The sequence below is a fragment of the Eschrichtius robustus genome, chromosome 1 (genome assembly GCF_028021215.1).
Source record: "Eschrichtius robustus isolate mEscRob2 chromosome 1, mEscRob2.pri, whole genome shotgun sequence".
NCBI classification, from domain to species: Eukaryota; Metazoa; Chordata; class Mammalia; order Artiodactyla; family Eschrichtiidae; genus Eschrichtius; species Eschrichtius robustus.
The window spans coordinates 136,593,114-136,619,525 of record NC_090824.1 but is presented as its reverse complement, the minus strand read 5'-3'; the positions used below and the strand labels follow the sequence as shown (position 1 = coordinate 136,619,525).

The 26,412-nt window shown below is 46.6% G+C and overlaps 1 protein-coding gene and 1 long non-coding RNA gene across 12 annotated transcripts in view; one reads left to right on the top strand and one right to left on the bottom strand.

The window, feature by feature from the left end:
• The first annotated feature begins 4,271 nt into the window (after positions 1 to 4,271).
• Positions 4,272 to 26,412, top strand: part of LOC137772326 (uncharacterized) — a 45,203-nt gene continuing 23,062 nt past the window's right edge. The window contains exon 1 of the long non-coding RNA XR_011075464.1: positions 4,272 to 4,438. This is a non-coding gene — a long non-coding RNA (uncharacterized lncRNA). The remainder of the gene's footprint in view (positions 4,439 to 26,412) is intronic.
• Positions 16,851 to 26,412, bottom strand: part of PEAK1 (pseudopodium enriched atypical kinase 1) — a 301,070-nt gene continuing 291,508 nt past the window's right edge. For all 11 annotated transcript variants that reach the window (XM_068556116.1, XM_068556121.1, XM_068556108.1 and 8 more), the window contains one exon: positions 16,851 to 23,780. In XM_068556116.1, coding sequence (XP_068412217.1) covers positions 22,620 to 23,780 — 1,161 coding nt within the window. In that variant the 3' untranslated portion in view covers positions 16,851 to 22,619. The remainder of the gene's footprint in view (positions 23,781 to 26,412) is intronic.

The window sequence follows — 26,412 nt, the reverse complement described above, 5'->3', positions numbered from 1 at the left end:
TCATAGATTAGTTAACCATAGGTGCGTGGGCTTATCTCTGGGCTTTCTATCTTGTTCCATTGATCTATATTTCTGTTTTTGTGCCAGTACCATATTGTCTTGATGACTTTAGCTTTGTAGTATAGTCTGAAGTCAGGGAGTCAGATTCCTCCAGCTCCGTTTTTTTCCCTCAAGACTGCTTTGGTCATTCGGGGTCTTTTGTGTCTCCATACTAATTTTAAGACTTTTTGTTCTAGTTCTGTAAAAAAATGTCACTGGTAATTTGATAGGGATTGCATTGAATCTGTAGAATGCTTTGGGTAGTATAGTCATTTTCACAATATTGATTCTTCCAATCCAAGAACATGGTATATCTCTCCATCTGTTGGTATCATCTTTCATTTCTTTCATCAGTGTCTTATAGTTTTCCGCATACAGGTCTTTTGTCTCCCTAGGTAGGTTCATTCCTAGGTATTTTATTCTTTTTGTTGCAGTGGTAAATGGGAGTGTTTCCTTAATATCTCTTTCAGATTTTTCATCATTAGTGTATAGGAATGCAAGAGATTTCTGTGCATTAATTTTGTATCCTGCAACTTTACCAAATTCATTGATTAGCTCTAGGAGTTTTCTGGTAGCATCTTTAGGATTCTCTATGTATAGTATCATGTCATCTGCAAACAATGACAGTTTTACTTCTTCTTTTCCAATTTGGATTCCTTTTACTTCTTTTTCTTCTCTGATTGCCATGGCTAGGACTTCCAAAACTATGTTGAATAATAGTGGTGAGAGTGGGCAACCTTGTCTCGTTCCTGATCTTAGAGGAAATGCTTTCAGTTTTTCACCATTGAGAATGATGTTTGCTGTGGGTTTGTCATATATGGCCTTTATTATGTTGAGGTAGGTTCCCTCTATGCCCACTTTCTGGAGAGTTCTTATCATAAATGGGTGTTGAATTTTGTCAAAACCTTTTTCTGCATCTATTGAGATGATCATATGATTTTTATTCTTCAATTTGTTAATATGGTGTATCACGCTGAATGATCTGCATATATTGAAGAATCCTTGCATCCCTGGGATAAATCCCACTTGATCATAGTGTATGATTCTTTTAATGTGTTGTTGGATTCTGTTTGCTAGTATTTTGTTGAGGATTTTTTCATCTATATTCATCAGTGATATTGGACTGTAGTTTTCTTTTTTTTGTAGCATCTTTGTCTGGTTTTGGTGTCAGGGTGATGGTGGCCTCATAGGATGAGTTTAGGAGTGTTCCTTCCTCTGCAATTTTTTGGAAGAGTTTGAGAAGGATGGATGTTAGCTCTTCTCTAAATGTTTGATAGAATTCACCTGTGAAGCCATCTGGTCCTGGGCTTTTGTTTGTTGGAAGATTTTTAATCACAGTTTCAATTTCATTACTTGTGATTGGTCTGTTCATATTTTCTGTTTCTTCCTGGTTCAGTCTTGGAAGGTTGTGCTTTTCTAAGAATTTGTCTATTTCTTCCAGGTTGTCCATTTTATTGGCATAGAGTTGCTTGTAGTGGTCTCTTAGGATGCTTTGTATTTCTGCGGTGTCTGTTGTAACTTCTCCCTTTCCATTTCTAATTTTATTGATTTGAGTCCTCTCCCTCTTTTTCTTGATGAGTCTGGCTAATGGTTTATCAATTTTGTTTATCTTCTCAAAGAACCAGCTTTTAGTTTTATTGATCTTTGCTATTGTTTCTATTTCATTTATTTCTGCTCTGATCTTCATGATTTCTTTCCTTCTACTAACTTTGGGTTTTGTTTTTTCTTCTTTCTCTAGTTCTTTTAGGTGTAACGTTAGATTGTTTTTTTGAGATTTTTGTTGTTTCTTGAGGTGTGCTTGTACTGCTATAATCTTCCCTCTTAGAACTGCTTTTGCTGCATCCCATAGGTTTTAGATCGTCGTGTTTTCATTGTCATTTGTCTCTAGGTATTTTTTGGTTTCCGCTTTGATTTCTTCAGTGATCTCTTGGTTATTTAGTAACGTATTGTTTAGCTTCCATGTGGTTGTGGTTTTTACATTTTTTTCCCTGTAACTGATTTCTAATCTCATAGCGTTGTGGTCAGAAAAGATGCTTGATATGATTTCAGTTTTCTTAAATTTACTGAGGCTTGATTTGTGACCCAAGATGTGATCTATCCTGGAGAATGTTACGTGCACACTTGAGAAGAAAGTGTAATCTGCTGTTTTTGGGTGGAAAGTCCTATAAATATCAATTAAATCTGTCTGGTCTATTGTGTCATTTAAAGCTTGTGTTTCCTTATTTTCTGTCTGGATGATCTATCCATTGGTGTAAGTGATGTGTTAAAGTCCCCCACTATTATTGTGTTACTGTCGATTTCCTCTTTTATAGCTGTTAGCAGCTGCCTTATGTATGTTGTCTTTAAAGTCTTATGTTTTTGTTTTTTTTTTTTAATAACCACTTTATTCCATGCACTAGGGACTGGGGAAGGGACTGGGACTGGGGCTGGGCCGGGGGCAGAGAGGGTACAATCCTAGACGCAAAGGGGGCAGGGAGAAGGGACAGGAACCAGGGAAATATATATTTATATAGATACTCTAATATAGACCACATCTCACCCGCGTGCCCCGCCGCCCTCCCCAACACCTCCTCACCCCAACGCCCGGGTCCCTCTGCTGCGCTCGGGCTGGAGTCTCTACCCCAACCCCCCAGCCCTTATGTATTGAGGTGCTCCTATGTTAGGTGCATATCTTCTTCTTGAATGATCCCTTGATCATTATGCAGAGACTGTCTTTGTCTCTTGTAACAGTCTTTATTTTAAAGTCTGTTTTATCTGATATGAGTATTGCTACTCCAGCTTTCTTGTGATTTCCATTTGCATGGAATATCTTTTTCCATCCCCTCACTTTCAGTCTGTATGTGTCTGTATGTGTCCCTAGGTCTGAAGTGGGTCTCTTGTAGACAGCATATATATGGGTCTTGTTTTTGTATCCATTCAGTGAGCCTGTGTCTTTTGGTTGGAGCATTTAATCCATTCATGTTTAAGGTAATTATCGATATGTATGTTTCTATTACCATTTTCTTAATTGTTATGAGTTTGTTTTTGTAGGTCCTTTTCTTCTCTTGTGCTTCCCACTTAGAGAAGTTCCTTCAGCATTTGTTGTACAGCTGGTTTGGTGGTGCTGAATTCTCTTAGCTTTTGCTTGTCTGTAAAACTTTTGATTTCTCCGTGGAATCTGAATGAGATCCTTGACAGGTAGAGTAATCTTGGTTGTAGGTTCTTCCCTTTCATCACTTTAAATACATCATGCCACTCCCTTCTGGCTTGTAGAGTTTCTGCTGAGAAATCAGCTGTTAACCTTATGGGAGTTCCCTTGTATGTTATTTGTCGTTTTTCCCTTCCTGCTTTCAATAATTTTTCTTTGTCTTTAATTTTTGCCAATTTGATTACTATGTGTCTTGGTTTGTTTCTCCTTGGGTTTATTCTGCTTGGGACGCTCTGTGCTTCCTGGACTTGGGTGGCTATTTCCTTTCCCATGTTAGGGAAGTTTTCAACTATAATCTCTTCAAATATTTTCTCGGGTCCTTTCTCTCTCTCTTCTCTTTCTGGGACCCCTATAATGTGAATGTTGTTGCGTTTATTGTTGTCCCAGAGGTCTCTTAGGCTGTCTTCATTTCTTCTCATTCTTTTTTGTTTATTCTGTTCCATGGCAGTGAATTCCACCATTCTGTCTTCCAGGTCACTTATCCGTTCTTCTGCCTCAGTTATTCTGCTACTGATTCCTTCTAGTGTATTTTTCATTTCAGTCATTGTATTGTTCATCTCTGTTTGTTTGTTCTTTAATTCTTCTAGGTGTATGTTCTTTAATTCTTCTAGGTCTTTGCTAAACATTTCTTGCATCTTCTCGATCTTTGCCTCCATTCTTTTTCCGAGGTCCTGGATCATATTCACTATCATTATTCTGAATTCTTTTTCTGGAAGGTTTCCTATCTCCACTTCATTTAGTTGTTTTTCTGGGGTTTTATCTTGTTCCTTCATCTGGTACATAGCCCTCTGCCTTTTCATCTTGCCTGTCTTTCTGTGAATGTGGTTTTTGTTCCACAGGCAGCGGGATTGTTGTTCTTCTTGCTTCTGCTGTCTGCCCTCTGGTGGATGAGGCTAAGAGGCTTGCGCAAGTTTCCTGATGGGAGGGGCTGGTGGTGGGTAGAGCTGGGTGTTGCTCTGGTGGGCAGAGCTCAGTAAAACTTTAATTAGCTTGTCTGCTGATGGGTGGGGCTGGGTTCCCTCCCTGTTGGTTGTTTGGCCTGAGGCGACCCAACACTGGAGCCTACCCGGACTCTTTGGTGAGGCTAATGGCAGACTCTGGGAGGCTTCACGCCAAAGAGTACTTCCCAGAACTTCTGCTGCCAGTGTCCTTGTCCTCACAGTGAGACACAGCCACCCCCTGCCTCTGCAGGAGACCCTCCAACGCCAGCAGGTAGGTCTAGTTCAGTCTCCTATGGGGTCACAGCTCCTTCCTCTGGGTCCCGATGTTCACACTACTTTGTGTGTGCCCTCCAAGAGTGGGGTCTCTGTTTCCCCCAGTCCTGTCGAAGTCCTGCAATCAAATCCCACTAGCCTTCAAAGTCTGATTCTCTAGAAATTCCTCTTCCCATTGCCGGACCCCCAGGTTGGGAAGCCTGACTTGGGGCTCAGAACCTTCACTCCAGTGGGTGGACTTCTGTGGTATAAGTGTTCTCCAGTTTGTGAGTCACCCACCCAGCAGTTACGGGATTTGCTTTTATTGTGATTGCACCCCTCCTACCGTCTCATTGTGGCTTCTCCTTTGTCTTTGGATGTGGGGTATCTTTTTTGGTGAGTTCCAGTGTCTTCCTGTGGATGATTGTTCAGCAGTTAGTTGTGATTCCGGTGCTCTCGCAAGAGGGAGTGAGTGCACATCCTACTACTCTGCCATCTTGAACCAATCTCTCTAGCTAATGTTTTGATTTCTCCTATTTATAAATGAAGGTCTAGAGCCTTACTCTTCAAATGAATTCTGCTGCACACTGGTTCCGTGGGATGTTAAAAGAGATCATAAGAAAAAAGTTCAGTGGTTCTGTAAGTGTGAGAAATGATGAGTTAAACAAAATATTTTTTAAAGTTACTGAATAAATAACACTAAATAATGGTGAGGATATGGAGTCACAGAAACTCTCACACATTTCTTGGGGGGGGAGTGTAAACTTGTACTCTGGAAACTAGTTTGGCACTTTGCATACATCTGCAAATTCCATTTCTGGGTGTAACTATCCAGGAAAAAGGTGAAACTTGTTCACAAAAAGTCTGGTACAGAGAAGTATTTATAGCAGCTTTGTTCAAGCAAAAAGCGGAAAACTCTAAATATTTACCAACAGGAAAAGAGATAAACACATTGTAATAAATATGTATCTTACAGTGGAATACTCCTCAACCATTAAAAGTAATGAACCACAGACACATGCAGCAACATGAGTGGATTGTACAGATACTATATTGAGTGAAAGAAGCCAGACACAGAAGAGCACACATTGTATAAGAATCCATATACATGAAGCTTTAGAACAGGCAAAGCTAATCTATTGTTATAAAGCAGTTGCCTCGGGGGTGGGGGTAGGGGTGATGGGCAAGGGGTGTGAGGGGACTTTCTGGGGTGATGAAAATGTTCAAAATCTTGATACAAATGTGGGTTATATGGGTGTGATCTTTTGTCAAAATTCACTGAACGTGGTAACTGCACTGAATGTCAATTAGACACTGAAAGTGACTGCAAGACCTCTCAGAACCTTTGATAAGCTAAGATGTATTATGAATGTCAAGAGGGGCATGTGGCACACAGGGTTTCCGGCCTAATCTGAGCCTTGCTGGAGGGACGTGGGCAGAACGTGTTCCCTCCTAAGTATAGGAACTGGGAGCAAGTGGCTGTGTCGGGCAGGAGCCACAGGATTCCTTGTGCCTAGGGTCCCAGGTCTCTCGGAGTACCGCCCGCACCAACAGGCTGGGGCTGGGGAGGGGCAGGTCTCTGTGCGCTGCTCCGGGGAGTCCAGGCCATGCCACCTGCTCCCCACCCACGCAGTCCTACAGCTTCTGCTAGTGGGGCCTCAGGGCGTCCACAAGGGGACTAGGCTGTAATAGTCAATAGCAGTAGAGAAGTTTCTGGCATGGCGGGAGCTACCCCTGCTACCAAGACCCACTTATGCTTCCCTCTGTGGTGGTCGTGGGGCCCTACCCCCTCTGTCCTGTGCAGGCCTCCCAGAGCCCTCACTGACTCAGCACGCAGTCCTAATCCGGCAAAGCCTGGAGACAAAGGCTGGGCTGGATCCAGCTCCAGAGGCCTCCTCCCGCCCCTTTGCTCAGCCCTGCCGCCCAGACTCGGGAAGCTCTCAGGGCTCTGGTGGAAAAACTGGTCCCCAGACTTCTCTGGGTGGGTCACAGGCTGTGCTGCCCCAGTGGGCTTCTCATTTTGCTTGCTCTCATCTGCTTCTCAGCTTCTAGAAATCCTGCAGAATGACTAATTTGTCAATGGTACCTTTGCTGTTTTCCAACACCGCTATAGAGATGTTCTTATTTTTCTCTTCTGTCAATGCAAATGGGGCAGAACAGGTAATTTATGAATGAACCAGGGTGTGTGTGTGTGAATGTAGGTTCAGCCTGAGCCCAGGCGAAAAGAAGGGGCTGGAGGAGAGACCGGGGAGGCGGCCTGGCAGGCAGTGGACAGCCAGCCCCATGGAAGGTCCTTGCTACGCACGGGAATGACATTGCTGTGTGGTGGGGCTGACAGATGCTCCGCGGGAGATTAGGAAATAAGTCTGCATCTCCCCTGGGCCCTGATACCATCAGCGGTTAAGAGGCCTGTCTGATTTCATTACACGTCTTCCATTCCCAGGGCTTAGAGCTCAGCCTCCAGACTCACAGGTGTGGGAGGACAGTGGGCCACAGCAAGGGCATTTTGCTTTTAATTGTGGTCATTAATCTGACACCAACAGCTGGTCTATCCTGCAGGTGAAGGTGGGGGTGACAGGAAAGTCATCAACTGGGAGCCAGTTGACTCTGCTGCTTTGCTCTCTAGGAAGTGGGGAGAGAGAGGGAAAAGCTTCCTAATCTTGCTTTCAGGGCCCCCTTTCCTGGCCTCACTGGGAAGGATCTAGGTTTGCTTTCTCCCCAGATTTTGTGGGAGTTTCCTGGAGCCTGTAGATGACTAGCTCCCAAGCCATGTTCCTCTTATTTTCCCAGGGCCACAGTGGTGTATGGTGGCACCTTGCCTAAGGCCAGGCCCTGTCCCAAAGTCAGGTTATGTCCCAGTGAGAAAGGTGGAGTGGAACTATTTACCAGGGCCCAGGTAAGCATCTGGAGCAGCCCAGTGAGGAGCACGACAGAGTAGGGAGAGGCCCCAGAGCCAGATGGGACAGAACTAGAGAGAAGGCCAGTGTAGCCACAAAATGGGAAGGTGGGCCAGACGGCGTACGTGTGTGCACAAGTGTGCGTGTGATGGGGAGGCTGGACAGGAGAATTTCACCCTGGCAAATTCTATCCCGTCTCCATCCATCCACAACCCTGAGCTGGCACTCCACAGGAACGGCTCTGACAGGCCCCGGGGGCGATTTAGAGGCATGGGTCCGCCCTGGGAGCTTGCCAGCATCGGACAAGTACCCAGTGGCAGATGGGCCAGAACGGGGCAGAGAGCAGGTGGGGAGAGGCCCCATGGGGTTGGGGAAGAGGTAGGCAGACAGAGACCTTGAAGGGTGAATGGAATCTTGACAGGCAGAGACAGTGTGGTGAGTGCATGGGGAAGGGGTGTACTGCTGGGGCTCCTGGCAAAGCAACGACCAAAGGGTTTGCTGAAGGGTGGGGACCTACTAAAACAAGAGGGTCCACTAACAGTGAGCTTGATTCCTAGGTGGCAGGCCTGGGGTCCAATTTCTGGGGTTAGAGGCTGCCTCTGTGAGGACACCTTTCGGAAGATGGTCCTCAGAACCCCTCAGCCTGAAGGGAGCCAAGAGCAAGGTTGGGGCAGCCATAATCACAGCAGTCATCCACTACCATGTGCCAGGACCCTGGGGACCCCACGCCAGCCCTGGGGGCGGGGGCTGATGCCGACGTGATGTCACTGAGGCTTGGAGAGGAGAGGGACTTGTCCAGGGTTACACAGGGCAAAGCGTGTTTGAACCCAGACCCTTCTTGCTATACTGTGGGGCCTTCAAGAGGGAAGCGCAGCCTGGCTCAACTCCTCCCACCAGCAAGAAGGGCCTGGGCATGGATGGGGGAGGAAACAAGATGCCCAGGTCGGCCCTGGTGCTTCTGCGGAATGATGTTTGGCGCTGAGAAGGTCTTTCGATTCCTCAAAGGAAAACCTAGACTCTTGTCATCTATTAGGGATAATTTGGGGTAAAGAGTCAGTAAGGCCCCATTTGAACGTGGAGCACACTTATTTGGGGTAGGTCTGGCTCAGCCTGGGGAGTTGCTGCTTGCTCTCCCACTTGCGAAGCTTAGTGACCTTGGGCAAGTCATTGCCCCTCTCTATGCCCAGGCTTTCTCACTGGTGAAATAGGGTAAGAACAGGATCCACCTCACAGGGTTATACTGAAGATGGAATGCATCATGCAGGCAAAGCACATGTAATGGTATCTGGCTGAAGAAAGCTGCTAGATGTGAGCTATTGCTGCTATTGCAAGTCTTAGCACCTCGCAGAACCATTCAGAGGAAGAACAACCACCATTCAACAACAACTTGGCTCCAAGTTGTCAAGGAGCTTGTCCAAAAGGGAAGGTGTCACCCCTCCCTTCCTCCTCACCTGCTCCCTCCCAGGGTTTCCTCGGGACACCTGACCAAGCCAGAAAACGTTGAGTCTACTTCCTAAATATTTCAGGACCTGGCCCTGCTCTTCCATCTCTATGGCAATGAGCTGAGCTGAGGGGCTCCCAGCCTCCCTCACCTTATGGGCAGGTTCTCCCTGCCCATAGATTCCCCCTCTGGACCCTCCTCTACTGCAGCAGCTAGAGGGATTTTCCTCCAGTGCAAATCTGAGCCTCTGAGAGCCTCCTGTGACTCTCACGTGTTTGCCAGAACATGCCAGGATAAACTTGGCTTTGCACTTGCAGACATTCCTCTGTCTGGAATGCCCTTCTCCCCACTTTGTCCACCTGGTGAACTCCCTTTTATCCTTCAAAACCTAGTGCTGACACGCCTCATCTTGAAAGCTTCCAGACCACCCTTCCTCCCCAACAAGTCTGAGACAATATGCCTGGTCTTTTATGCTGCCTTTTATGTTGTGTGGACCCCTCTGTTGTCACCCAGTGTACATAATCGTTAACATTGTGCAACCTCCTTTGGACCTATCTCCACCCTCACCCTTAATCCTGGCTCGTGTCCGTTTTAGTTGACCCGAACTGAATTTGTTATTAGTCAAAGACTCCATGAGCTATAGATGTCACTAGACCAGGGCCACCCTGTGCGGCCTTGGTCATGCCCTTTCCCTTTCTGGGCTGCAGTTTCAGTATCTCTATAATGAGGAAGCTGCCAGGGTCTCTGGGCTGTTCTGAGTTTCTGGAACTTCCCAGGTCTGCCTGCCGACTCTAGGGGGTGGACAAAAAGTTTGGGGGGTCTCCATGCCTCACAGACCACCTGCTTCTCTGGTCAGCTGTGCCCACGGGAACCAGCAACTTCATCCCCCTGGAATCTGGTAACTAGCATTCTTGGGAAACACAGGGATGTTTGCAGAACTTAATATTTCTTTCTTTTCCCCCAAGAAATGGATAAACCTCATTAAGCCAAGACAAGACAAGAGAACTGGGTCATGCCCTGCTGATGCCAAGCAGGGGCTTGTGAATGAAGCAGGCTGTTAAATTTCAGACATAAGAAATAATCTGCTCCTTGCACCCGCTTGATCACTTTATTAGCACAAAAGATAAATTTAAACCTCTGACTTACGACGAAAGGAAGTAAGTCTGCACTATCCTCCTAATTAAACCAAGAGAAGCCAGCTAGATCCAAGGACACCAGGCCCACTCAATTAATTAACATTTATTACAATCAGAAAATAATCTAATTCAATTAAAACGTTTCCACAAAAGCGGTTTAATGACTTTCCCCAAAATAAAGTACATACGACTGGAGCATTTATTATGCCAAGGCCCAGTGTCAGTCGTGAGGGAGCTGCAATGACAGGCGTGATGTGGCTCTGTGGAAAGGTGAGGACAGGGCAGGCGGGGCTGGGGAGGGTTTGGCCGAGCCCCTCGTCAAGAGAGAGGGGATGCTTCTGGACAGCAACCCTCTAATGAGCAAGCAGGCCCAGAGCCAGAGGAGCTGCCCACAGCCGCCTTCACCCTCACCCCCACTTCCTGCTTCAGCCCCCTTGCCTCCTGCCAGCTCATCGCTGTGCCTGGCACCCCCTTCCCTTTATAGGATCAAGCTTGGGTAAGGAATTAAGGGGCAGGCTTGGATTCAGGGGCCTGAGCCCCTTTTTGCCTGTGTCACCTTGGGCAGGTAGGAGGTGTTTAGAGAAAGGACTGTTAGCAGGGCTTTCTGAAACTTAGCCAGGAGATATTTGCAAAGCTGGAGAAACTGCCATTTGAAAGCTGCAAGCAGTTTTCTGACTCTCATGAGGCAGAGATTTGAATTCATAGTGCCTTTGTTCAGCAAAAATCCCTTGATGGGCCCTTAGTTATAAAAACAGAAAGCAAATACTTGGAGTTCATCCTTTGGAGCTAACGATATCTGAGCACATACTATTGCCAGGCAGAGGGCTAAACACATTTGTTGGACTATGTCCTTTAATCCTCACAACAACCCTGCAAGTTAGAACTCTCCATTGAAACCTAGGCTCAAAGTGTGCCTGAGGACCATGGTTAGTTAGAGGTGAACCCTGGATCCAAAGCTGGGCAGCCAGACTCAGGGCAGAGAGGCCCCCAGCAAGCTCAGAATAACCGTGGGACCCTGTGGGGGAGGGAGGCCTCTGTCACTGGACTTGGGTGGGGCCCCAGAGTCTGTCCTTTTGAAAAGCCCCCTGGAGACTCTGGTGCTCTGATCTTGGAGATTGAAATCTCTACATCCACCCTGTCTCCTGGCGTCACACCTTGCCCAACACCCCTGCTCAGCTGTGGCCTCAGAAAAAGGACAGTATGAATTAAGCCCCCTCTCATCCAATTCAATTGCACCTACATTGTCTGAACTTTATACAGTCACCAGCATTGAGTATAAGCTTTAAAAAGAGCTCTGTTAACTTGATAGGCAGAAAATGGGAGGCCAACAATAGGATCCTAACTAAAAAAGAAAAAGGCGGAGGAAACAACACTTGCGGGATATATAGCAAACGTTAGTGATGGTCACTTCTGGATGGTGACCTAGTGGATCAACTTTATTTTCGATTTCCTACTGTAAACAGACATCACTTTTATAATCAGAAAAAGCTATTAAAATGGTTTTTAGGTATGCCCTCTTAGTTTTTCATTTCTCTTATTTCTAGAAAGTTTAAGCATTTGGATTCTTCTATGACTTGTCCTCATCTCTCTATTGGCATTTTATGTTCTTAATGATGTGTATAAGCTCTTTATAACAGGATTTTAACCCTATGTCCATTATATTTGTTGAAATGGTTTTCCTGGCTGGTTATTTTTCAATTTTGTTTCTAATGTTTTCAGTGGATGAAGGTTTATCATCTTTATGTAGTCAAACCTATTGATCTTTCCCTTTCAGGTGCCTTCTGTTGCTTTATAAGTTAGAAAATCCTTTATCAACAGCAGATAAAACAGGTATTGACTTAGCTTTCTTTCTAGTTCTTAGGGTTTCTTTTCTTTTTTCTTTCCTTTGTGCCATGTAGCTCCTTGTTTGATCTGCTTGGATTTATTTGAGTTTACAGAGTGCAGATTATTTTCCAAATAGCTAACTGATTGTACCAGCACATCTTATTGGATAAGACTTTCTTTCCCTTCCATATGGTAATGTCTTACTGATCCTATATTGCATTTTTATAGATAATAAGCTTTGTTTTTAAGTTACCTATTCCATTACACTGACCTTTTTTTTTCTTGTATCTGTATCACACTGTTTTATTGATCATAGCTTTTTCATATACTTAAATAGCCTCTCAATTTCAACAATTCCTGGGTTTCTTTCACCTATTCATTCTTCCAAGTGACTCTGAGAACCATTCTGTAAAGGTCAAAACAACAACAACAAGCCATTGAGGTTTAAGATTCAAATTTCATTGAAATATTTGAGGAGATACATGGTCTTTCTACCCAACCTGGGGGCTCATCTCTCTATCTGCACATCTTCTATTATAATTCTTGGGAGAGTTTTGTAGTTTCTCGTATTTCTTTGTTTAGCCATCCCTACAAGAATGTGACTAGATGCCCAGAGAAGCAGAAATGATAAGAAGAATAATAAATTTACATATATGTATGCTATATAATACTGTCATTTTTAGTGAGAGAAGCTGTCTTTTGAGAAGTGCCATGATCGTGATGTCTATTGGGTCAGCCCTTAAGTGAGTTAAGGGAGGAAAGCAATTTGCAGAATATTGTACACATTGTACAGGTGTATGTGTATGTTTTGTGTATATTTGCACGAAAATGGGGCAAGGGGTTGAGCACTTTACCATCTAGATCACCACGGCATGGGGGGAATGGAGAGGGTGGAGGAATGGAAGGTAGATTCCTGCCCACCCCTTTGCTTCCCACCCCCCCCCCCCCCCACACACACACAGGAAAAGAAAGTTGCCAAAGTGGCCAGTTACCTCTATGGTGGCTGATGGTCACTCAGTTGCCTTTTTTTTTTTGTCCCAGAAGCAGTCCTAGGAGGCCCCCATGGTAGGCACCTGCTGGGTGGGTGAAGCTGGGGTTTACTAGCTTGGCAAACTTTGCCCCTCTCCACCTGCAGAGGTGGGGTGGAGGGAGGCAAGTCTGCTCTGGGGCCTCTTGAGTGGGAAGCTTCCACAGGCGTCCAGTACCTCCCTCTCCTCAGCAGACACCCCGTTCCTGGCCAGCTCCTTACAGAAGGAGCCAGGATCTGACTGCTCAGCCTGACAGGCCCTTTCTGGATTTGCCCCCTTCCCCATCCCCACTCTGCTTGCTTCAGGAAGCCTTCCTAGGCTGCCCCAGTCTGTCACGGTTGGAGTGAATGACCGTAGGACCCAGAATTATACATTGGCATAGAAACAGGCTAGCAGACTTGTGACGTGGTGGGGAAGAGAACTGGCTTCCGAGTGAGCAAGGCTGGGTTCGACTCTCAGCCCTACTACTTACCAGCTGTGCAGCCTTGGACAAGTTTCTTTTTCTTTTTTTTTTTTTTTTAACATCTTTATTGGAGTATAATTGCTTTACAATGGTGTGTTAGTTTCTGCTGTACAACAAAGTGAATCAGCCATACATATACATACATCCCCATATCTCCTCCCTCTTGCGTCTCCCTCCCACCCTCCCTATCACACCCCTCTAGGTGGTCACAAAGCATCGAGCTGATCTCCCTCTGCGATGCGGCTGCTTCCCACTGGCTATCTATTTTACGTTTGGTAGTGTATATATGTCCGTGCCACTCTCTCACTTCGTCCCAGCTTCCCCTTCCCACTCCCTGTGTCCTCACGTCCATTCTCTACGTCTGCGTCTTTATTTGGACAAGTTTCTTACTCACTCTGAGTTTCAATTTCCTCACGTGTAGAATTGGGGTCAGAGGGCTGGAGTGAGGATGGGAAGCAGGGGAGGCCGGCGCAGGACCTGCGGGCAGGAGCAGTTCTGCCCCTGCCCCTCCTGCGAGTCTCGCTCAGACTCCGAGGAGACAGAGGGGAGGAGTGGGCGGAGGCAGGAGGCAGGACACACGCCAGGCCGAGAGCTGAGTCTGAGGAGCAGGCTGGCGATTGCAGATAGCTGAGGGAACGTTCCCAGTTGGAGTCACCCCAAAAGCTTCTTGGCTGAACGGGGCCCTGAAGAATGGGGAGGAAAAAGGACAAGAACACTGTGGGCAGGGAAATCTCCAGGTGCGTTTGACGAGCAGCAAGGAGGCCAGCCTAAGCAGGGCCTGGGGGTCGGGTCAGCAGTAAGCATGGCCGGGTGGCGGGACTCGGGCTCTGCAGTTGGGTTGTCTTCTCTGGGCACCGGGAGGCCACTGATGATTCTGGGGCGACAGCAGGGCGTGAGGGAGGAAGGCCATGAGCTCCGGGAAGCTGGGAGGAGGAGGCGGACTGTCTTGAGGACAAATGCTAGTTCCCTCACTAGGGATTTGGGGCAAACAAAGCCTCTCTGGCTTGTCTTCTCATGGGTAAAATGGGGATAATTCTAGAACCTACCTCATAGGGTTGTTGTGAAGGTAAAATGAAGCTAGTTCAACCCTAAGAAGCTCTCCCGTGCCCTCCTTTGCGCTCCTAGGAAGGAGCACTGACAAGAAGGCACACAGATCTGGGTTCATACCCTGACTCTGATTAGTTGAGCGAAAATGGGCAGAATGGAGCCATCTCCTTGGATGGCTGTGGGGATGAAGCACACTCTCACCTTTGGTAGTGTTGACGCTCCCACCGGCGGCAGCCCAGGGGCTCTCTGAGCAGCGCCCAGGCCACAGAGCGTGGGGGAAAGGCCGGCTGCCCTGACCTGGAGGAGGCCCAGGGTCAGGAGGCAGAGGCAAGCCAGTGGGGGGCGCTGAGCCACTCAGAGCCTGAGGGAAAGAGGCCTGCAGAGCCTGACACCCACAGTGGGGCTCTGTCCTCAGCACTGGGGGGTCTGAGTGGCCTGGCCTGGGATGGCCGTGGCGGCAGGGTTAGGATGTGCCCCCGGGTGTGTGGTGGAGGGAGGCGCAGGGAGGAGAGGCGCTTGTGGGGAGAGGAAGACCTGATGAGGAGCCACGGGTTTGCAGGTTTTCACTTTGCTTGACTTCCAACCCATGGTTCCAAGACTGCAGCCCAGGTGTGGGCTGGTGAGCGATGGGTGGTGGAGGTGATGGACTCAGAGAGCTGAGAGCTCTGCCCCCTGACAGAGATTCGGAGCCCCTCTACTCCTGGGGCCCCGGGTCCCCCTCACCGAACACATTCCCCAGCACCCAGTAGCCCTGCTTGGATTCTCAAACTGGGACTGGTGACCAGTAAGGCTCAGCCTTTTGGTTGCTTCCATGTACCTTCCAGAGGGTAAGGGAATAGTTGGTTGGGATACGTGTGTGCGGAGAGTTATCTATTATCTCCAGGAGATCAGGGGTTATACCCAGGCAGCCTGTTTCCACTCAGAGGTTTGCAAGTTTGAGAGAACCGGACCTTGGCAACCAACTCCCTACTCACCCCCCGCCCCCAACCACCGTATGCAATCCAATTTTTAAGTTTCAGCTGTTAATTACCTCGACCTGCTCTTACTGGCAACCTGTGATCCGCCAACTGCAGTCCTTGGCTCCTGAGGCACTAATGAAGTTCTTTCCCTAAGCAGAGCACAGGCTCACTTAAAAGGAAGCATAATTTGCTAGGCCTTGGAAAGCAGCAAGAGCTCCCAGAGCAGAGGGTGCTCACTCAGCGCCAGGCACCCGGAGAGCTTCTCGTACCAGCTAATTCCAGGTAGGAAAGAACTCAAGATTCTTTGTGGCCTGCGTTGAAAGAAGTCAGTTCCCAGGCATGTAGGAAGCCAAAGGCCCTACTCAAATGTCAGTGGCCCATCACCTCTGGACAGCCCAGAATCAAAAGGGAAGAGTGGTCTTCCTGAGGGCCCACTAACGGAATTCCTAGGAATGGATCCCACGCTGTGCAAGGTGATGGAGGGGAAGTAGGATCTGTCTCCAGTTATACCAAAGGACAAAGTGACCTCACTGATGACCTCGCTCCACCTCACTTGGGAGTCAGGCTTGGGCAACCCTGAACTGGTCCCACCGTCCAAGCTTGTATCTTTTCAGGGGCCCCGGTTGGCCACTCACCAGCAGAGCATTAGGCAGCAACCCAAGCCTAGCGTGCTCCATCTCTGGGGCAGCTCCAGCTGTCTGTCTTTGTCTTTGGCTCTCTTCCTCCAGAAGCCAGTGTGCTGTGCTCACAACGAGGAAGGCTAGCTCCCCAGCTCCTCTCCAGCAAGCAGAGCCCGTGTCCCTGGGGGTCGTCTCTCAGTTTTGTTGCTGACCCTTCCTCCTAGGCCCAGGCAACAGAGAGAGCTCTGAGGCCCACATCAATATGGGTTTTGCCTCCTCAGCAACATAAAACTTGAGTATGGCAATCAGTTTTCTGCAATATCCCTTAAATACCATGTCTGAAAATGCCAGAGTGCTTGCTAGTGGAGAGAAGCAGAAACACTGGGCTGGAGACAGTGCCCACTGTAAGGGGTTTAGAGCTCAGGTTTGCACTTTCATTCATTCTACTCCAATAACGTGGCAGCTCTCACTGCCACTGCCCACTGCCGACTTGTCGGTGGCCTCCGCTCTCTGCTCCTGAAGTGTCTGCACATTAGCTTGTCTGCCTTTGTGAGGACACTGTGTGTGACCGTGTACCTTTAGGAACAGGCAAACGATGTGGATTCTGTAGCAGATGATATTGTACAAGGCCCTGCCTTGCTCATATTGTCTGCAGAGCTCTGAGATGGCCCCTCAGAGGCTCAGCCACCGCCAGCTAACCAAACCTCTCAAACATGTAGTAGTACAAACCCAGGAAGTCTATATGGTGACTGGTCACCAGGGGGCGATCTCACACAGCAAACCCGCAGCCCTTTGAGCTCTGGGGGAAAGCTGAAGGCCTTCTCGCTCCCTTCCATGCCTAGTTTTCTCAATTTAGCGAGGGAATGAATCGAAATATAGTCCAGGTCAGCAGGGAGGAGCATTCAAGAGGGCATGCATCCTGGGATTTAAGATGTAACCACGTCTGCAACCAAACTCCCCCTCCCCCGCAGCACGTCAGTGTGGGAGAGCTGCTGAAAGGACAGCGCTTGTCTGGCTTTTAGTGTATATGAAAATGAATTTATTTACACAGTAACATGATGCCACAGAGAACACAGCAAAGTACCACAGCAAACCAAAGGGCGGCGCCACCTGGTGACAGAGGGGACCTTTCACTGGTGGGTTTATACAACTCCAAAACATGTTAAGTAGAGGTGAAGCTCCAGGAAAGAGCAAAAGAAACAAGATTTTCAAAAAGAGAGCATGGGCAGAGCCATGGGGAATGAAAGAGAGAGTGGAATGAGGGCTGCCATGATTCAAATCACTGAGAAGGACAACATCTGGCTTCCGCCCTCATCTCACGCCAAAATGCCCGGCATATCATCAACAGAAAAATCCCATCCCAGTGTGTTCACACATCTGCTAAGGGAAGGGATAACCAAGTAGTATTTGGAGCAAGTTTCCTGAAGCAGTGTGGTTTATCTTTCAAAAATGCTACCCTGAAGCCATAGGACTGGTTCAACATTCAAGTTATCACGAGTGCGGACACACACATACTTTCCACACACTACACGGGCAAAGTGGATTTTCCATAATATAATATTTGTAGCAAAATATATGACTCTGTACTTCTGCTAGGTTAGAAAATGTCCGACCTCTTTGGATTCCCTGAAACTTTCTGGATTGAAAAAAAAAAACAACAAACATGGAGGCAAATGGATGGGTAAAGGTGAGAAGCTGGAATAAACGCGGAGGCTCTCTGGAGTGGGAAACATGTGATGGGACGCCCAGATGCAAGCCCCTGCCGCCCACCCAGGTGGGGAAAGCTTCTAGCAGTGGCTGACGCAAAAACCTACTCTAATTTCAAACAGCTGCAGAGAGGGGGGTGTTTAACAGCTGTATAGCACCTTGTACATTCTGGGCACTTATAAATATTAAATGGTGGTGATGGTGAGTGATAAACACCTCAGTAGGAAGGTTTATAAAAAAATATTAAAATTTGTTAAGAAATTTCCCAAGAGTTCTTTAAACAAACCTATGGAAACTACCATATCTCTTTTAAAAAATTCCTCAGCTCTCAGTATTACGTGGATATGATGTTCCCAAGCTGAAGTCTGGGCAATAGTCACAACCATGTCAATGAGAGAAGAAACAGTTCCTTCTCCTTAAATACTGGGGAACTTTATAATCTGTGCAAGGTTTTCTTCATCATCATCATCATCATCTTTTTTTTTCCCTAATACACAAAATGGACTTGTTTTAAAAAAATAGGTGCTTATTTGAGGATGCATTATTTTATCAGCTGAATACCTGGATGTGGAATGTATGTGAATTCTCCTCCCATGGCATCTGTCGTAACTCAACCTCATCACCTAAGAAGCATCAGGACAAAAAGGCTTGATTTCTTTGGTATAATCTCTACCTAGGATCTTGCACTGCACCTCTTGTGGCTTCCCTTATGGCATCATTTTTGGTCCAACGGAATCCCCACTTTCAGCGCGGACAGCTGGGCTGCAGTGTGCACTTCAGCAAGAGCGGCACTTGGATTCGTCTCAGCACAGCACTTTGGGCCTTTGAGAATATGAGCTTCAATGAGGTAAAACTAATAACCCGGTTTCGTGGGCAGCCATCCTATTTACTCATTAGGCTGAACCAGAATCTTTAATCCTTATCAACTAGTGAGGGGAATAAAAAACATGTCAGAGTTAACCCAGGGAGTCAAGTTCCTCCCCCCAACCCCGAAGTATGCTCATACTTTATTTATACATCTAGAATCATTTGGAATATAGTGCAGTATAATAAGTCCATCCCAATTTCTGGAACTAGCCTGTATTTTTTCAGATCACTGCTGGTAATATCTAGGTAAAAATCCTAGTTGCAGGTTATCAGCAAAACCAAGTCAGGTTACTTCCCAGCACCAAAGTATTCTTAATTCAAATTTGGGAAGCTGAGTGCAATCCTTCTACGCCCTACCGTTTAGTAGGCCCCAAAGATCTTTCATCAAAATTTTACAATGCTGGAAACTTTAAAATACAATTTTAGGTAGTTTAACTCCCAGAAATATCATTAATATTTCTAGAGGTTCAGATCTCTTGGCTTAGAGTTTTCTAAGTTCACAAACTTATTCTGAGTTTGGAAGCACAACTGTCCCCCACTGACAATGAAAGGTTACTCAGAGTCTTAAAACCCTAACAAATAGGTTTTACTTTTAGCCCCTCAACATCAGTAGGCTAGGGAGTGTGGGTGCTTGTGTCCCCCATATATCTCACCCGGTTTATCTTCCGAGGGCAAAACTTGGAACCCACTGCCATATTCCTGGCTTCCAATTCAGACTTAGCCTAGGGGTTGGTGGACGTCCTTCCCGATTCTTTTGTTGTTGATTCCACATGTTGCAACTGCTCTCTTCCCCATCCTGCTGTTATTCTTGATGAATTAGCTTCTGGGCATCACGCTAGTACACCAAAGGGGCTCTCCTCAGGCTAGCAAAAGAGCCCTCTCACAGCCCCTGTCCTTCCTGTGGAACATCTAATTCCCTTCCTTCCCAGACGAGGTTATCATGCTAACAAGGCACTCTGCTGTACATTCAGTCTTGGTCTTGGCTACTCCAGCCATTGTCCTGTTTCTCTAGTACCCAAATGTGTACGAGAGATTATTCTTGCTCATGTGGCTTAAGGAAAAGTTCCAATAGCGGCTTAATTGTTCAAATTCTCAATATAAACGGAAGAATCTATAGTAAAACTTCAATAGAAGAGAAAAAATCCAATCAGTATTGAAGACAATAACTTGACATTACTTGAGAAAACAAAGTGCTATACAAGTCACAATCCAAAACTCATATATATATATATATATATATATAAAAATATGTATGTATGTGTGTCTGTGTCTGAGGGCAGGATTTCTTTCCAGTTGATGAATGTATTCAAAGTTCCTACTACAATTAAAATGGAAATGTAAAATATTTGTGATAATATGAGATTGACTGAATTTCATCATATTTGGAAAAGTATTTGGAGGACCATCTGATGTAAATACTTCTTGCCTAGAAATAGGGTTATTTTGCCTATTCTGCTCTAACCTGTAATACCTTCTTCCCTCCCCACCTTACATTCCTTGGCCCTCACTCAGAGAGCTGTTAATCTAGCCACCTGTCTCAGGAAAGCCTGAGTCCCTTCTCTGACTAGTTGGCATTACTCTTTTGCCCTTAACAAATCTGAATATGAAAACAGTACTAAACACATCTGATGTGAAGAGGTGCTCGGTTTGCCAGTGCTATGAGATAATGGTAGTGGAGGGTGTCCATGGTTATAATACTACAGAGTTAAAATGAAGAAGATTGGGTCCAAGTCAAAACAGAAACAGAGAAAAAAAGTGGGGGGAGGGGAGGGAGGATACCTAGAGAACAAATAGAGGGACCAGGAAACATTCTTCATTAAATATGAAACCTCATTAAATAGTCAACATTCAAATTTACATGGGCAAGGCACCACGAGAGTGACATTGAGAAAGTGTCTCAATATGCAAACCATGGAGGGGGGCTGCTAAGGGAACGTGCTGGCTGACAGGGTCAGTGGTCTGTGCACTGCCACTTCAGTGTATAATTGGGCAGGGAGTTATGTGCACATGGGCTATGCTAAGGTGAACCAAACACCAGCCTGCTAGGCAAGGTGTGGCCATGTCACAGGACACCGAGAGAGAGAGTGGACTGCTGGCCTGCAGCAGCATGCCTACCTTGTGGCCATTCCTAGGGGCAGAGCCTTGCACTCTGGCCAGAGGAGACAAGACTCTTTGTGGGCTAACCAGCTCTCTCCCCTGGAAGTCCTGTACTGCTGGCCAGGAGGACAGGCACATGCTCCATATGGAGCCCCACAAATCCCATTCTCTTAAAAAAAAAAAAAGAAAAAGAAACAAAGAAGAGCACAATAAAATACATTCTTCTCCTTTCTTGATCCTCTTTGATATAGGTGAATCACATGAAAGGTTGTTAATAATGTTAAAAGTTTAAAAATTACCAAAAGGCCACTAACGTGCTATCTAAGTAATACTGCACAATCAGGCTTGGCTTTAACAAACTCTGCACCGGTAGATGAGGGGCCCAGGGCTGTCTCACCAACCAGTGCAGAGAATGCGTCTATCAACCCTGCCACAGGTTGCTCCCCCAGAGGCCTGGCCTCTACTTCCAGCGTGCATGTGCACACACACGGGTACATACGTGTACACACTCTCACACTGTCTGAGTGACTCTTGGGATTTCAAGGTTGAAGTAAACAGAACAGATACTCACAGTTTTGAATAAAACACACACACACACACACACACACACACACACACACACCGGTGGAAGGAACACTCGTCACTCAGCTCAAATATGTGCCAAGGGAAGAAGGGGAGGGTTTCTGGAGATATTGCTTCAGGTGAAGTTGCAACATAAACATTGTATATACAGCTAAAAAAAAAAATACATACCAAAATTGCACATATATCCATAGAGGAGGAGCACAGACCCCACGTACGGTGAACAGCTCTCAGCCACCCACCTCAGCAATCCAAGTTCCCTGGGAGCTGTCCTGCAGAGCCATTTCAGAGGGTAACAAGGAGCAATGTGCCTGTGCACTGGCAGGCAGTCTCTCTAGAAAAGGCCGGCACTCTGAGGAGGAGGTCAGCAGTCTCATCAGCGGCCTTCTCCCCTTCCCCTGCCTTCTGGCCATCCTAATAGCCAGCCACGCCATGCATGCCCTCTAAGGAGACATTACAGCTCAACTGACAGCCGTTTCATGCAGGGCTGTTGTCTACAGCATTTGGTAGACTAGTTAACGCTGGCTACTGACAGAAGGAAGCTGGCCAATTACTGCTCGAGGGAAAACTGTGATCTGGGCTCCGGCAGCCCTGGCTGCTAACGTTGACAGCTCTGACAGTGATCAAAGAACAGTACTTTAAACTCTGTTCCCCTGATGGCCCCTAGAGAATTGCACATGCAGGAAAATCATCTCCTTGTGTCCTGCCAGCTATTTATAAGATCTGAACTGCACTCCACCCTGCTGAGGCACTGGTGACACCACCTTGGGTCAGCTCTGTAATGGGCCACAAGTGGCCGATAAACCCAAACTTCATTGGCAAGTGGGGAGAGAGTAGAGGTGAAGGAGAATCAGGCAGTGGCAGCAGAGGGGAGACTGTTAGGGCCGTCCTCCATGCAGTGCACACACTTATCGATAATAGAAATGAAAATGGGTTCATGACCCAAAGGATGGGATCTCTCCTTGCCCTTCTACTCCTCCTGGAACAAGGGGTACAGTCCCCGGAACCAAAACTGGGCTGATGCTAAGGATGGCAGTTCCGCCTGGTAAGAGAGTCAGTTATTGATCCTTTAAAGGAAGAAAGTCTGTTGTGAGAGCTTAGTGGATGATGGTAAGGACTGGTTAAATCCGTCTATTGCTAGTGAGAATAAATACACGGTGTTAAAAAGACAGGGGATATTCAGAATTACGGAGGAACTGGACCCAGCTCACTGAGTTCAAACCAGAGGAGCTGTCCCTTCAAGGATATGTCTTCATTTTCCTGCATTCAGGGCACAGTTAGGGCGGAAGGCATTCCCATGGAAGGCAGCTGCATGTTTGTGCGGCTGACTTTCTGTGAAGTTAAGAGGGACTCAGCGTCTCACTGGATTTAGAGCTGAGGACAACCTTTCAGAGTGGACTCATCTGTTCATGGATGGGGATGGAAGGCTGGTCTCTCCCCTTTCCTTGAATTCTGTGTGAGTACTAGGAAGGGGAAGTATGTGAGCGACTTGAAGAAGGTGACAATGAAGTAAGAGCAGCAACTGGGACACGTTAACGGGGTTGCAGGATTTTCACGACGCAGCTGAGGGAGTCTGGAGTAGCAAAAGCCAAATACTGAGCACAAAGCCAGTCCTCCAGGCTGACGCCACCTTCCCTGTCCAGGGACTTCTCAGCAAACTTGATCATGAGCAGTGTTCGCTTGATGTCTAGCCAGTTTTGGAGCAGGGCATTCCTCTGCACTGGGCTGGGGGAGGCGGTGAAAGTCTGGAAGAGGCCTTCGCGGGGGCCCCAGAGCAGACACTGGAGGATGCCTTTGGCGCCTGAAATGAGGAGTCGCTCGGAAGGGTTGGGGTTCAGGAGGCAGCTGGCCAGCTGCTGCAGGCCCCGGGAATAGGGGGAGCGGAGTGGGATGCGAGGCAGGTCTGCTCGAGTGTATTCCTTCTCCTTCAGCTCTGGGTTCTCATCGAAGGGGTTGGGCAGGTGCAGCATCTCGTAGATGAGGATGCCTGTCTGGAACTCATCACACTTTTTATACTGGGTGGCTGTGATGATCTCCGGGGCGAGGCGGGACTGGTCCCGGAGGATCTCAGGGTCCACCAGATGGCTCTTCTGCTTGGCTTGAGAGAAGTTGCTTACTATGAGCCTCGTGGGACAAGAAGAGGTGGGGCCGGGCTCCGCAGGCCCAAGGCCCTGGGCGGGTCCCCCGGGCTGGTAGTGGACAAGCAGCAGGTTCTCCAGACGCAGATCGCAGTGAGTGACGTGGTAGGGTTTGAGGTGCTCCAGGCCGGAGCACAGCTGTAAGAGCAGCAGACACACTTGCCTCTCATACACGTCAGGGCTTTTCCCATGCTGCGCTAGAGAGTCTCGCACAAAGTCGGCCACGGTGAGACACGGAACCTCTCTGGTGATGACCACGACGTGGCTTCTCTGCTTCCTGCTAACGACTGCCTGGCTTTCCTTGTGGGATGACTCCGCTTCAGAGCCGGGCTCTGGGCTTTTTCCATCAGTTCCTCCTCTCACCTCTTCCGTCGCTTCCATTTCATCCTCTTCCTCTTCAGGGGCATCAGGGTCCTCCCAGGGAAGCAGGCGTTTAGGAACTTCAGCAAGAAAGTGACCACAGTCCTGCTGGATGTTAAAATGGACAGCCAGACTCTGCCGGACAGCCAAGCTGTGATAATACTGCTGCGATTCTTTAGCTTTGCTCTTACAGATCTGTAAGTAGAAAGCAAACAACACAATTTAAAATGCACACTTTCATAATAAGGCTTATGATGTGTAAAGAAGTGTTACCTGGAAGGTGACTGGTGGGAGTCTGGAGTGGCAAAAGCAACAGCTTTGCAGTGAAGACACAGTGTTAGAGTTGAGTCTTCAGAAAGGGTCTTGGCAATCCTGTGCTGAGTGACAGCAACAGTGTCTACGTGCTTAACTTCATGTGTATTATCTCTAGTCCTTACACTAACTCTTCAAAGTAGGCCGAGGACCTAAGAATTAAAAAAACAAACAAAAACCAAACCAAAACAAAACAAAAAAACCCCAGGGCCACCAGTTTGCAAACCTAAGTCTGTCTAACACCAAAGCTTCCTCTTTCCACTGTACCTTGCCCCTCATCTAGAAAAGTGAACAACAAAAAGTCATTTTCCACCTGCTTTCTGTGGAGGTTTACAGCCTAGACTTATACAGCAGCTCAATAAATCGCTCATAAAGTAGGCCAGAATACCTTATTATATCACTGGTCAGGAGAGTGACATACAATTGGCCAGGTAAACTGTGGGTTTTCCTAACTTTTTAACGAATGTCATTGTGATGGTCACAACTCAGGCACTCATGGTTCACTGGCAGGGTAGAGATGAAAGAGTGAGAGAATCATTGGTCTCAACTAGTCAGAGCAAAACCAACATTTCAATGGCAGGAGTCTGAGTTTTACACTTTCTCTTAACAGGCCTCACTGAAGGCCTAATATTCAAGCAATAAGGCCTCTCAAAAAGACCTTAAGTGGTTACGGATCAAGGAAGAGTTGCTTGATCAAAAACATTAGCCAAGAGTTCTACATACTAAAACAACTATTGTATTTCTGGTCTTAAAGGGTTAGAAAAGCAAAAAGTAAATAAAATCACCCCTAAATGGATTCTCCTCATGATATGATATGAGAAGTTGACAACGGAAGGCTGAGTCTCCAACACCAGTTCATAGATCATAATAGTCTGGTCCAGACAGATCCTCCACGACCCTGGGAACCAGGTACACACTTGCCACTCTTCCTCCCCAGCAGGAGCACGCTGCCGCATCTCACAAACACCACAGCCTCCCAGCAACAGGTGCTCTGTAGTGTTTACATTTGCCCGTTTATTGCAGTAACACAGAAATACACATTTTGAAAAGCTTTTCTAGTCATTTCTATTTAAAAAGAAAAATGTACATCTTAGGAGGACGCTGATGGGTTCTCAGTTCGGAGAAGCAGCATGCTCTGATTTCCATTCAAATAGATATTTTTAAAAAGGGACCAAAGGCAAAGGAGTCTCAAGAGAGAGGAACATCCCTCTCTCATTTACTGTATTTATACGTATTTATTACAGTTAGAGACTTGATATGAGTGATTCAATGCCACACACACACACGCATGCACACATGCGCGCACACACACACAGAGGTCTGAAAACAAGTTTCTTCAAGTCTTCTACCACCTACCTAATAAGTTTGAGGGCACAGTAAGCATTTCTTCTTTAAGCAAACTTCTGGTCTTAAAACAGAGATATCCCCAGACTGAGTTCAAGTTCAAACATATATCTTTCAGAAAGTATTATCTTTGGAAAGCTCTCAAAGTCTCAGCACATGCAGCATAATATATAATCCTGTATGCTCATTAGTCACAACATGAATTCTTTCTATACTATACTGTTGGCAATATTTCATATTTATATGTCACTAGGTATTTAAAAATCCTATACTAGTCATCACTTAGTTGTATGGGAGTTAGATCCAGGACATGGCACCATTAACCCCATTTCCAGTTTTAATAATTTGCTCAATATCACACTGCCTGCTGGAATGAAAGTTCAAAGGTCCCAACTCCTCAGCCTTTGAAAAGTCAATCAAATACCACTGAGTTTGGCTGAATTAGACTGTGTAGTTAAACTCTAGCTGTCATCCTATAGAAAGGACACTCACCAAAGACTTGAGAGGACTAGCATTTAGCCTCTCTACTAGCTGTGTAACCTTGGGCATTTCTCTTAATTTCTCTGGGTCCCAGTCTTTCTAATAAAGGAGACAATATAAAGAATACTGAAACGTACTTCACAGGGCAATTATGAGAATCAAATGAGATCAAGTATGTAGAGCATATCTGTAAGCTACAAAGCTGTACAAATGTAACATTCATAATGACTAAAACAGTTAACAACTTGTAAATGTTAAAATGATGCATTATAGAATCCTCATATTTTTTTGAACAAAGAGAACAAGATAGAAAAATGCATCTTTCTTTTGAGTCTGAGAGCCGCTAGCCCCAGCAGCGAGGCTCTCTGACCATAGGTTTCATAGAGGGCAGCTAAAGAGGGACCGTTAAAGTTTCACACCTCCATGCCAGGTCAGCCCTGACAAACAAGTCAAGATCAACAGCATGTTCTGATCTAAGACGGGCCAACCTAAGGCTAAGAGAGAGAGAACTGTTTGGCCCAACTGTAGTTTTCACTATACCAAGTTGCACTGAAAAAAACTTGCCACCTTGTGGTTTGGCATTAGAAGCAGAGAAGACGCTCTAATTGTTATTTCTATTCTAATTTTATCTACACACACACACACACACACACACACACACACACACACACATATACACACACACATTTAT